Source organism: Magallana gigas, chromosome 9 (genome assembly GCF_963853765.1).
Source record: "Magallana gigas chromosome 9, xbMagGiga1.1, whole genome shotgun sequence".
NCBI classification, from domain to species: Eukaryota; Metazoa; Mollusca; class Bivalvia; order Ostreida; family Ostreidae; genus Magallana; species Magallana gigas.
The window spans coordinates 40,425,198-40,439,075 of NC_088861.1; the positions used below are offsets into that span (position 1 = coordinate 40,425,198).

Here is a 13,878-nt window from a genome sequence, read left to right on the forward strand (position 1 = left end):
AACGGAGTCATTATTGTGGTCAAAGTCCCATAACTCCAACAAAAAGTATCGACCAATGCTGATTTTCGAACTTGACCAAAGTATTAGTGGTATAAACATTTGGTAAAATTTAATGAAAGTCCGTCAAAATTTGTAGGCATGAGAGCACTGACAAGGTCAATTGTTGGATAAAACGGAGTCATTATTGTGGTCAAAGTTCCATAACTCCAACAAAAAGTATTGACCAATGCTGATTTTCGACTTTGACCAAGGTAATAGTGGTATAAACATTTGGTATAAATTTAATGAAAATCCGTCAAAATTTGTAGGCATGAGAGCGCTTACAAGGTCAATTTTTGGATAAAACGGAGTCATTATTGTGGTTAAACCAACAAAAAGTATTGACCAATATGCTGCTTTTCGAACTTGACCAAGGTAATAGTGGTATAAACATTTTGTATAAATTTAACGAAAATCCGTCAAAATTTGTAGGCATGAGAGCGCTTACAAAAAAGTGTGACGGACGGAAACACGGACCCACGTACGGATGCCCGGCATTTCTATGTCCCCGCTCCGCGTTGCGCCGGGGGACAAAAACGAGTGGAATACCATGACTGGGTGTTTAAGAACAGCAATTAACGAAACGACGATAAAATTGACAATTTATAATCCTCACCTCAGAAAAAGCCGGTACCAGGTTTACCCCAGAGTAAGCACACAGCTATTTATATTAACAACATGCATAGTTACTGGATTGTTTGTCACGAGAGAAGTATAAGTACGTCCTTCCCTCTGGACTGCCGCGTCCAAACTGAAACTGCACGGACTGGCGGGTTTAAAGCCCAGTGAACTAAGGTTCAATAAGGGTATTTACCAATACGTAATACTAAAACACTAAGGGGCTCACCACGGGATATGTGGTTAAGTTAAAATACGAAACTAAATATATACAGTGATGAATTTTAATGTGACATATGGAGCTGGATTTAGAACACAAGTACCATGTGCACTCGGTTTGCAAAGGCAGTTTTATAGTGATTATAAATCTAGTACCACTTTAAATGCATCGATTGGATGTAACCCAAATGGTTTGGTGATATTTGCATCAGAAATGTTTACATGGTGTATTTGAGTTAAAAAGATTTGTGAACAGTCTGGATTTTATAATGTTCTAGAAACCTTTAAGTTACAAGGTTACATAAAAGATGGTGATTGTATTATGGCTGATAAAGGGTTTACTATTAGAGAAGAATTAAGTAAATTAAATTTGTTGTTGGATATTCCACCGATGGCTTCATTAACATCTCAGATCAGATTACATACTTACTGAAAAGATTGCGAAGCATCGAGAACATATTGAAAGATTGATTGCAAAAGTTTGAAACTTACAAAATGCTTTCCATGCACATTTCTACATCGTTATTTAAAAATATAAACAGAATTTGGTCTGTTTGTTGTCACTTGACTTTTTTTCAGGATGTGTGTGTAACAGGCAGTAAACATAGTAAATAGTTTTATTTATTCTGAGTAGAAAATATTGGTTGCGACCCAAATCATTTAAAAGTTTATGTATATTGTTCACTGGATAAATTGTGTAATCATTAATCAATATTTCAAACATATATCAAGTTATTGTTTTATGTCACCATGTACCTAATATGATAATATTGAGCATATGTGCACATCATTAAGAGGGATGTAAACAAGTATATGATTGGCTGATGTTGTGTATTCCAGAGGGGTTCCTTTTAAAGCACTCAACTGCATTATACCACTTTTGGACACTTTGGGAAGACTGACATTAAAATACAGAATTTTTTTTTATTTCTTTAATATAAAATAAGAATGAATAAAAAATTGTCTTATATTTTTTTTATATTGATATAAAGACTAATTATTCAGTTGATATTTCTGATTTAAAGGAATTGCCTATATTATATACAAGCATGTCAATTTGGGAAAGTTATTTTTTAATACTGGGGTTTTATTATCACATAATCTTCGTTTAAGTCAATCTGGCATGTCACTGGTTTCCTTTTTCTGAATTCAGTTAGTCTGGCTACAACAAAATGATAGGTAGGGACAGGGCTTATCTTTGATCCCATAGGGACATGACACTGCTGGGGAATGCTTGTACAACTCTTTTTTTCTGGTACATTTGAAAAATTGTGAAGTTTAAATCCCAGCAGACTTTTTACAAGGCCAATAATATGGAAAAATTGACCAAAGTGAAGTGCAAGCATTATAGTATTTGCATACTGTAGAAAATTAGAAATTAGAATTTTATCTTTAAAAAATTAAGAACAACAACAATAAGGAAGCGATGCGTTTTGAAAACATTATTATTTTAGCCATAATCTTCTTTGCAATGGATAATTGTTAAATTTATACTACTTTAAAGGATATGCTTAAACCAGAAATCTAATGTTCAATTATATGTTTATATGTATGTGGAATCAGATTAACAATAAAAAAAATCTCAAATAGTTATTAATCAATTCTTTCAATGCAAATCTTTATCTACAGATCTACAAAATATTGGGTCACCAATTTTACATCCTCACAACCGCAGTAGCATGATATTTTATTAACGTACGAAAATTTGTGTGACACATGACCACATTCCATACCTTACAGGAGCAATGGGATTCAAAAATAGAATCATTCTGTATCTTTACGCTAAGTTGTTGCGGGGATTGATTCTTTCTTATCGACCTCCAGCATCGCGTTACAGCTTGTACGGGGACATCTGAGATAAAACCTTAATATTATAAATGTAACTTTGGTGAAATAATTCAAATCATTCTGTAAAACTTTGCCAGATATTTTTGAAGAGTTGGGTAGGTATATCACACAGAAATCGTCCGGGATCGACTTTTAACTATCGGTCGCGACATTAGATGTTGTGTCCGGTGTCGCTATAATGTGACACTTGGCAACAGTAACTAAGGTGGGCGGAGCCACGGTAGATTTATCAGAACTATAAATTCCACAGTAATCTGATTAAATGATTTTCTTCTGCATAATTGTATTGTGACAATAGGAATAATCGTCGTTTTAACTCATTTACATGTATTTCGGGAGAATATCCATATAACAAAAGAAAGTCATAAAAACAAACAATGATTAAACATGATATATTCATTATTTTAATATAAGTTCAGATGTAACTGATAAACACACGGCTGTTTTTAAAATTAATTCATCATTTATATCAACTGTACACAATATATGCTTATGTTATAATTGTCCTCATATTTCATATACTAAATAAAAGAACATATTTTTATTTACAATTTTATTAAAAAAATGTTTGGTATAATCCTGTACAAAAATTCATAATGGAAACTGAAAGTGTTATTACTTTTTACGAGTGTTTGGTTGTTGTGGTCATTTTATATTGACTCTTTAAATCTTGTTTAGATAAAGAGCTCTTTAAAATGATATATTATGAAAAAATTCTATATAAATATTCAAATTTTAAATCTAAACATCTTGCTTTTTTCTTTACATATAAATAACCAAAATATCAAAAATAAAACTTAAAATCAGATATTGAATAATTCTCAAACTATTAAGACCCCTTAAAGAAACTGGCCCTCCAAAGCAACATAAAAAGTAAAGTGTCTCGTTAAAATGCTTATATCATAAAGGAAAGCGCCTTTTAAGCCTTTCAATTCTACAAGAAGTGCATATGTTGTTTACCAAATGATAATTTCCGTTTGGATTTTTTTCTCTCAATACATTGTTGAATAAAGAGCAACACGGTATACAACTCCGAGCATAATCAAAATAGTTCCTATTACCAAGGAAACGGTCACATAGGAGCGCGCTTTTCTTGACTGTTTTTCCGCTTCTATTACATCACCATTTGCTGCTGCTTGGTTAGCCTATTGAAAAACAATCCGAAGAAGATGATATACAAAAGTTTGCCGAAATTGGAATTGACATTTTAAGAAGTAGACGAAACCTTTTTCTCAACATTGCAGTGTAACTCACTGTTGCTTGAACACCGTCTATCACCCTTTATCCTAGAAAGTTAAGGTCATAGAGTAAAACTGTACAATATGAACTATAACTAGAACTTTTTTGTCTTCAACAAAAAGTAAGGGCTTTTCCACAGCCCCAGGATCCCCTTTTTATTTAAAATGTCAAAAAAATTATCTCTAATCTATTTTCAAATTTTTTGAACACCTTGGTATAACCAGTTGCTTAGATAAGAATTCATGAGTAGTTCAATGTCAAAAGAAAGATATATAACTCCAGAACTTTACAAGAAGCTACACTTCTAATTTCCACAGGAATATTTTCAAAAAATTATATCGAAGTAAGTATTCATTCCTCGGACACAAAACTTGGTATGCCTATAACATTTATGCTCTACAGTCTTAGAGCAAAGCGAGATAACTATTACTTAAAAAATTTGAAATTTAAACTAGTGATGATCTTGGGGCCTTCCAAACCCCTATAAGGAGTCAAAAAGGTGCCCATCGGACCATAATTTTAAGATTGTATTCTTTATTCTAAACAATAAACTGAAAAGATTTTGAAAATCGAAAGAGAAATAAAAAAGTTACAGCACAAGGGCTGTTTTGAATGTTAACCCCTGCAGATCCCTAATGTTTCAAAATTATGTACCCAAAACCTTTTCCGGTCTGCGCATTGTTTGTTTCATTATACTAGTGAAATATTGTAATGTTAACTTGAAAACTTTTTGAGAAAACGTGGAACCCGTGATTTCAATTTAACATTGAAACTCCTATAGACCATTTTCATCGACTCATAAAACCGGAAGTACTACATATTTTTTGTTAAGACTTAAAATGTATGTTAACTACTACTACGTTAACAAAATTAAGGCGTTTTCTTAAATTTCTAAGGTCATTTGATTTTTGTTTTTTGGTTTTTTTTATCCCCCTTTTACCAAGTTTGAGGTCAAATATCTTAAAAACGATAAGATATAGAAAAACGTTCATACTAACAAATTTGTACAACTTGACAAGATGCATCTTATTCTAAAATTAATATCCTCTAACTCAAAAAGTAAGTAAGATTTTGCGTTTCATTCAATTTTTAGTGATATCCTTGTAAAAAACAAAAGTAACGGAACCAGAAGTCCAAAACCTTACATACGTGTGTCAATAACAATTGCCTTAAGACAGTTGCATAATTGTTTCAATATGTCTTTCCGTTTTTAAAAAATCGCTGACACAAATCCTGTCGAGAATAATAATAAAAAAGACGAAAACAATAGGTCTTTTCGACCGAAAGTCGAAAAGCCCTAATAAAGGCCATGTGCTCCCTTTCATGGCAAAGAATTTGATTATTCTTTAAAAAAAGATTGACGCTTCTAATTAAAGTCCTAATGACGAATGTGATAAAAAAGATTAAAAGAACATGCAGTGATATCAAACAGCGTTTATTTCCAAAAGAAAAGTACAGAACGAGAGCAGAGCAAACTTGGACTTCTTAAAATCGGTGCCATGCATGAGTGAGGGTCATCTGCTGACCTTGTGCCCTTTGTCGAAAACGGGAAGAGGGTGACAATAAATTAATTAGGTAATTAATTATGCGGTATTTTTGTCAAAATTCAAATACATTCGGTGGCAATAACTGCTAAAATGAAGCATTAAATCTTTCGGTATGAATAGATTGCAGAACCCTTTAAGTAAAATTAAAACATTGGTAAAAGTTCCATGTCCGAGTATCTGATTTTTTGTATCAGAAGAGTACCGATTACATTAATGTTATACACTGAGGACAGTTTATCTGCAAGCAGGAGTTTCTGAATAAAAAAGTTGTATGGTGTCATAACTTTTAATAGCAAAAAAATATGATTTCATATTTGAATATGTGTCGCTAAATGTACAAAAAAGTACGAAAACTGTGTGATATTTACATTGCTAGCTGCAAGAATGGCACATATCCCCGTCGGCCAAAAACAACAAAGACAAGTGAGGACGGCCGGAACCATCCAGTTCTGAGCTACAGGGGCTCGGTTGATAACCATAGCTCCAGGCTGTGTAACCTGTACAGAAGGTAAAATTAATTCAATAAATGTATTACTTTATGAAGGTGAAATAAAATTTAATTGTTTGCGGAAGTCTGTCACCAAATAAAACAGCAAGTGTGAAGTTTAAAGTCAGTGTGATTTCACCTAAAATTGCAAGAAATAAAACTAATTACTTCAGCTTTCACTTTCATTGTACATGTGCTTTAAATTTGTTAAGTTTCTTAGAAGGTATTATTTTCATTTTTTTATTCTTTGCCAATTCCACAGCCATTAATTGGTAGAAATATCTAATCATTACTCAACATATATAATCATAACTCACATTTGTAAGTTTTTATGATTTATCTATGGTTAACAGACAATTGGACAAACAATTCTTGATCATACCATTTATTGATCTTGTTAAAAAATCCATTAAATTAACAGAAAAAAGTATTAAGTGTCACTAAGAAAAAATGTATATATTTAGCAGAATTAACCGTACCAAAGGTAGCATCACTTGATGCTGAGGAGGGCATTGTGGTTGGTGTTGGTTGACTGGATATGGACCGCCACTTGGCGAAGGATATTGATTATCTCCAGGATAGTGATTATTCTGGTTCTCGTAAGTAAGCTTTAACTGGTCACAGTTTGTTGCTTCATTGTAAGAAGGAGGCTCTAAGGAAATAACAGATTATATATATATATATATATATATATATATATATATATATATATATATATATATATATATATATATATATATATATATAAACATTGGATAAAAATTTTTGCATGTTCCACACAAAAATTGAATTGAAGCAAAGCATTTTATTAACTGCACTTTGTGAAATAAACTAATAGGTAATAGGTTTATTGATACAAAAACGATATGTGACATTGTATTAATTTGCATCTACACTTGCAATTACTTACAATGCCGAAAATCATGTTTCAAAAATCGATGAACCAATAAATATTCTTAATTTTCATTGCACGTTTTTTTTTAATATTAGGTAACTTTTTTATAAATTGGTAAGATTCTGTGTTAAGGCATGATCGATAATTTTAGTAATGAAAGAAGGAATGCCTAAGGTCTCTCTAGATCTAAATTGTATATGTATCACTATAACACAAGAATGCCTTTATTTAACATAACTACTCCAATATGTATTGAGTTTTATTTGAATAAAAACTCAATCCGATTGATAATTAAATGTGTAAGTCTCAGTACAACAGAAGTGTGTAGCTTCTACAAGTATGAATGTAAAGGGAAAATCACAGGAAAATACTTGATATTAAAAAAGCATTACCTACTAACACCCTACTTTTGTTCATCCATTACGAACAAAAAGTTTAGAAATTAAAATTGTTTATTTTTCCTTCGAAAACAGAGATGTCAAATAATGTTACAAAATTTAAGTTTCAATAACGATTCATTAATAACAAAGGCGGTTATTAACTTTTTGAGCGATGGTCAATTATATGGCATATTTGAATTTTTCCATACATGCAGCTTAGAAGGGTGCAAAAATGTCACATTGGCACTGGTATAAATATCCGACACAGTGTTATAGATAAAAAATATTCACTTTACATAACCTGAAGTCCTAATATTATGGTCATTAAGTTTACAATTTAGGTACTAAGGTACTTGCTTATTTTAATGTTTAGTTTGTCTACCAAATCTACTATGGTGAAGGAGAAGGTGAAAAAAAAACCGTATATCATATCTTAACACCACAGCCCTCATTCCAGTAACAGCTTCCTTTCTCGTTATACCTTTTGCTTTGTTTGAATATCGAATGTCTACTAAATGCGTAGTTGTGGCTCTCTCTCTCTCTCTCTCTCTCTCTATCTAAAGTGATATATGAGCTTTTACGAAACATGAAACTATACGGTCTATTTATAAAATTAACTTGGATTAGTCAATGCTTTGGGAATATGAGGAATGTTTACACCGGAACTTTGTTAAGTCATAACATTTTAAAATAAATATAGCACATATAGATATATATGAAGTACAATATTTCCAAGAAAATAAAGAATATTATCTTACACTCTAATTGCAATTGTGGTACAATTAAAAAGAATATTCGAGAATAACGTACCTCCCAGTCCTTTACTAGACGACATGTTGTTAAGCTTGGTGTCTTTTTCTTCTGTCTGAGTTCAAGGACATTTCTCAATCATGAGATTTAAATGTCTATTTACTTCGCACGGTGGAATTTTAACAATGAACTTCCTGTCATCTCGAAACACATATATTTTACTAGTTCAGTAATACAGGATATTTGATTTTATTTAAATTTATATTTTTGCCTGATGGGAATCTACGAAAATACTTTAAAAAATCAATAAAAAAAAATGTTATACAATTCAAATGCATTTGCCATCACAAAATTAGACATATTAGATGCTTTTTATCTTTGAATGTTGTTTATCTTATAATTAACGTTTCATATCGATATTTTTATTTTTAAATGAAAAAGAAATATCTTATTGGTTTTTGTCTCTTTCTAATGAATTTTTTAGTTATGTATATTTTTTTAAAGAATATATCTAAGAATGATATCATAGTAAATTTTTACATTCACAATTTGTAAAATATGTTATATAGTTTTGATCGAAGCAATGCTTCTAAATGTAAAGGCAGCTTCCCCACTATATGTTGATAAGATCAAAGCTCTTGTCCGTTTGTTTTATTTTATATGCACTACGCAGGATGCAACAATTTATAAACAACAATGCTTTATATCAGACTTTTTTTTATAAACCCTGCCAAACTGTGAAGTTTTATTAGGATAAAGGTAGGTGTTTAAGATATTTGAGTGTAGTATGACAGCTGTCATGTGCATAACCGACGAATTTGATCACATTCTTCACTGTAGTAAGGAGAAACTTTGGCCTTTAACTCGCCGCCCATTAATTGTAACGACATAAAATTAATTGTACAATCTTTGCGTGGCCAATACAGCAACTTGTTCAAGCTTCTGTACGGAAAACGTTGATAAAGTTGATTGATTATGCACAACTTGCACAATAATAAATTATACCTTAAGCCCACTCCTCTGAAATAGCAAGTAAATAACCGCCTATTTTCTAAATGATTTAACTATTGAAATTCATCTTCATTACCCGGCAGAATCACTAATTTTTCTATTCAACGGTGAAAAATAAAGCAATGCACTAAATAATGATAGAAAAAAGTCAACATATTTCTCATTCAATTGCTACATGTATAGTGAATAAATATGTGTAATTTAATACATTTGATCTCTGTGTAATATTTTGAGAACCGTCATTATGAATTCAAATGATTCTCTTATGCACAATTTTAATTCTATTATAGACATATACATATTGATAGTTGTTCTCTTTATTTTATAAAAGAAAAAAATATATGCTATATAAGTAGATAGTCATAAAAACATACAATGGTAAACACGATTCATACACCATATATCCATATCAATTTAGATTTAAATGATAAACACAAAGTTGGTGAGTAGGTAACATGTAGTTTATGGTTTATATGTACACAATAAACAAATGTGCCCACATTTCGTATACTTAAAAACAGGACAGAGAACTTTATTTATGAATAATACTTAGTATATTGTAAAACATTCGTTCTGGACAAACATTTAGTTACATAACTATCTAAAAGGGCTTGACTTTTGGTCACAGTTGTGCCTCTATTAGTTTCCCTCAGATAATGAGCTCTATATAAATGAATAGGAAAATTGCGAAAATTTAAATCTGAGAAATATCGTGGATATTGTTTTACATATTAGTAGTGTATAACCAAAAAATATCAAATTTATTAATATAAGGCAGATATGTTATGCAATTTGTAAACCATTAAGCCTTCTTAAATGTAAATCAAAATGCACCCTTCAAAGCATCTGTGCAACACAGAGATTGAAGTTTCTTGACGATGTGTTTCTGTTCATAATAATTACGCGCTTTGCCAATTCAACGAGTGCACAAAATATTATTTAATGAATGATGATTACCAATCAATGTTTTTTTTCTTATTTGTATGATGAATAAAAAACCATACGATATACAATTCCAAGAGCAATTAAAATTAGCCCCATTACAACGGAAGCTGCAACGTACGAGCGCGCTTTTTTTGAATGTTTTTCCGCTTCTACTACGTCTCCATTCGCTGCTGCTTCGTTTGCCTGTTAAAAACAATCCAAAACAAAATATATACTTATATTTAAAAAAAAGTAATAAGTGTTTAGGCAATAGACAATCCTATAGATTTTTTTGGAAGTACACGAGGTTATATAGCACTTGAGAAATGTATACATACATTTAAAAATATAATTCAAAGCCATTTCTTATTCATCCACTCACACATTCATGCTCACATTCACCCAGATTTGGCAGTGGTTGTTTGTTTAATAATCACTAACAATACATATTATTAATAAACAAAGAGGAAACAAAAATTGAAAGATTACTGAATTGTATCAAATATATTTGTCCATACATGCCAGTTGTTTGTAAACATTTGCATTTGAAATTTCTGACATGAAATACTGTGGTTTCATTAATTTTCGTGGGTATCAATTTTCGTGGATTTTCGAAAAACCACAGTTTCAAGGATACGTAATTTCGTGGCCAATGATCCTATCAATACAAAATGTTAGTTGAAATTGAACTTCAATGAACATTTAATTTCGTGGAACAACCTTACAACGAAATCAACGAAAATTGGTATTCAACGAATATTGATGAAACCACAGTATATTTTTCAACTTTGTAATTGTGTTAGAAATAAAATAACAGCCCTGATAGACCAGGCAATGTATCTTTTGTTAAGACACCAAAATAAATATTGTTTTGTATACAAAATTATAAAGGTTACAACTTTATTGCCTTTTGACAATGAGAGTTCACCTAATAAAATATTAATAACATTGAAACCAATTTGTATAGAAGTTGATTGGTAAATATGCATGCTTAAGTTGCTCCAAATTGTTGATATTTTTTCACAGCTTACAAAAACATGTTGAATTGACTCAACTTCACTTCTTTTAGAAACTTAAAAAAGTAATAGCAGGTCGAAGAGTCTTTTATTCCCAAATTGATTACGACAAATAAAAAAAAAATATATCAATGGTTTAGCTCAGGTAATCAAAGTAAAAAAAAGACAAAATGCGCGTGTATTAGATAATACGATATATATGTTACAAAACAAAAACACTAAAAATAATGAATTTGAACGTGGAATTTTGTCGTGCAAAAAATGAACACTTTTTTATAATTACATTGCTAGCGGCTATGATGGCACAAATACCCGTCGGCCAGAAACAGCACAAACAAGCGAGAACAGCCGGACCCATCCAGTTTTGGGGAACAGGGGTTCGTTTGATTTCCATAGCACCAGGCTGTGAAACCTATACAAAAGATGTTATAGAAATATAGAATCAATGATTTACAACGTTGTAAAATGATCTCTGATTCCCATGAATATCTCTGCTTTTTTCTGTAGTTGCGTGAAATATTTCTTGTTTTTTTATCTGATTTGTTTGATAATTTTATTATTGATGTTAATTATTCTTAATTAAAAAAAAATTAATGATGTTTTTCTCTAATAGGAGTTATACATTACCTTAAGTAATCAATGTTTTTTTTAAATAATAGAACATATGGTTCTGTACCATTGTTGTCACCACGTGACCACGGGCATTATATTGCGGTTGGTGTTGGTTGTCTGTGTTTTGAGCATCATGTGGCGATGGGTATTGGCTTCCTCGTTGATACTGATGATACTGGTTCCCATAGGTAAACGTTGTTTGGACATTTGGGTCTTCTGTTTGATAGTATGCAGGAGGCGCTAAGGGAAAAGGAAAGATAATTTAAGTACATCGATCTGTACGCTGTAAAATAATCTTTACAAAATGTAAGCAGCTTAAATACTTATTCAATATTTAATGTGCTTGAAATGTTACGTGCACATCAAAACTGAATTTGGACCAGATATATCCACAATTTGTTAACTTTTTCCTTTATGTATAAAAATATTATATTACATTTGTACCTACTTTGCCAAAACACTATTTCAAAATTCAATGAAAAATACAGGTAACCGTTTTTACTTTGCTGTGTTGATATAGAAAGTAATTTGTTTCTAGAGGTCATCTTAGTACAAGAACAATCAGCTGGAACAAGACACGTCACTTTTAAAGTTACTCAAATTGGCTAACTTCATTATTGAATAAAACCTTCTTCGACTTAAAAAAATGTTTCACAAGCTCAGATGCATGTGATAGAGCATTTCATGAAGTACTTCTATAACGCTGTATATATAAAAGATGAAAATCGAATTATATAACTTTAGTTTTAACATGTAATCTGCAACACCTTTGGGGAAATTAGCACCAAAAACTGTTACACATTGTATTATATTTTTTTCTGTATATAGGTTGCCTTACTAATTCTGACGTTTGTGCTTAGCTTCTCTGCTGGTTGTCAATTTGTCAAGAAAAAATTGAAATTTGTAAAGCCATTTGCAATATCATCACTGCAGCACCACATTTTTAAATAATCAGGGGACCATAAATTTTATAATTTTGAAATAGATTTCCCTCTTCATTATAACTATATACTTAGTTTGTCATTTGAACTCAGGTTGATTGTCCCTATAGGGTGAGGGTCATAAATGCCATGATAAGTGTTACATAGTTCTAGTGTGCTACTCATTAAACCTGTTTATATCACCTTGGAAGATTCAGAAAAAAGCTGAAAACGTTAACATACTACACCAAATAAACGACGCCGGACGAAAACAGATAGAGGTACACTTAAATATAAGTCTCCTGATTGATTTCGTCTATGAACATTGAATTGTTTTTAAATTAAACTAGTACTAGAAATATGAAAAAAAAACTTAACGAAGAATTAATTCTTCAATAATGTTAATAAGGCGGCGTGAAATTCATTGTGGAGAGAGAGAGAGAGAGAGAGAGAGAGAGAGAGAGAGAGAGAGAGAGTCTGTCAAACGCTATTAAAACACGCTATGATATATCTTTTTCGGGCTACATATAATTTTAGGAGGCTCGGCGGTCAACAAATTAACAGATCTTCCTAAAATTTTAAGATATGATTTGATTAGCTATAAACTAGTTTTCAGTAATGAAAACTTCATAAATTTCGCATTTAAAATAAGTATTTTCAAAAAACTAATGTTTAATTATAAAATTCTTCTTTTGAAGCAGATCAATGCAGTCTAAAAAATGGTCATCGAGCCCTCTTATACATGGATCAGTAAAATTATAAGAAATATTGAACAGTTAGACTAACATTTAAAAAAAAAATCATTATCAGTATTTGATGATATAACTCATACGATAGACACAGTAACGTATAAAAAACATTCTTTTTCTAAAGAAAAAATCTTATTAAAACTTTTCTAAAAGTTAAATTAAGAATATCTGAGATTAACTTACGTCCGAATCTTTTCTCAGAGGACATGCTGTATTGTTCGGTGAAAAAGTTCGATATATCTGATCTGGAATTACAATGTTAAATCTCGTTAAGGATATTTAAATGTTTATTATCCGAGCGCAGATAGAACTACGACAGTAGACATCCTGGTCAACCTTTATAAGCAACCGATATTTGTAGGCACTCGAAGGCTTGGCAGCGAGTTCTTATTACAAGTTTATGGGACAGGATTTGGCGGAATGTTAAAAAACAAAAATATAAAATGAACAATGCACATGTTTTTTTTCTTTCTTTTCAGAACATCAAAATAATAGTGCCCAATATCGTTTGTATTTTTTCTTTAATCTCTACTATTTTGTATTGTATACAGAGGTCATTTTTTGGAATAAAACAGTTACTGTAGTAAGATTTGTTTCTTTCCTTCTTATAACTTGTTGACATTA

The 13,878-nt window shown here is 31.0% G+C and overlaps 2 protein-coding genes across 2 annotated transcripts; both read right to left on the reverse strand.

The window, feature by feature from the left end:
• Positions 1 to 3,180: 3,180 nt before the first annotated feature.
• On the reverse strand, positions 3,181 to 8,238 carry LOC105346098 (proline-rich transmembrane protein 1). Its single transcript, XM_011454560.4, has 4 exons — positions 8,083 to 8,238; positions 6,477 to 6,649; positions 5,879 to 6,007; positions 3,181 to 3,869 (listed from the first exon to the last, which is right to left on the reverse strand). Exons 1-4 carry the CDS (start codon positions 8,105 to 8,107, stop codon positions 3,717 to 3,719), a joined length of 480 nt encoding a protein of 159 aa, XP_011452862.3. The 5' UTR covers positions 8,108 to 8,238; the 3' UTR covers positions 3,181 to 3,716.
• Positions 8,239 to 9,332: 1,094 nt separating this feature from the next.
• Positions 9,333 to 13,599, reverse strand: LOC117691504 (proline-rich transmembrane protein 1-like). Its single transcript, XM_034477698.2, has 4 exons — positions 13,438 to 13,599; positions 11,650 to 11,825; positions 11,257 to 11,385; positions 9,333 to 10,161 (listed from the first exon to the last, which is right to left on the reverse strand). Exons 1-4 carry the CDS (start codon positions 13,460 to 13,462, stop codon positions 10,009 to 10,011), a joined length of 483 nt encoding a protein of 160 aa, XP_034333589.2. The 5' UTR covers positions 13,463 to 13,599; the 3' UTR covers positions 9,333 to 10,008.
• Between the last annotated feature and the right edge of the window lie 279 nt (positions 13,600 to 13,878).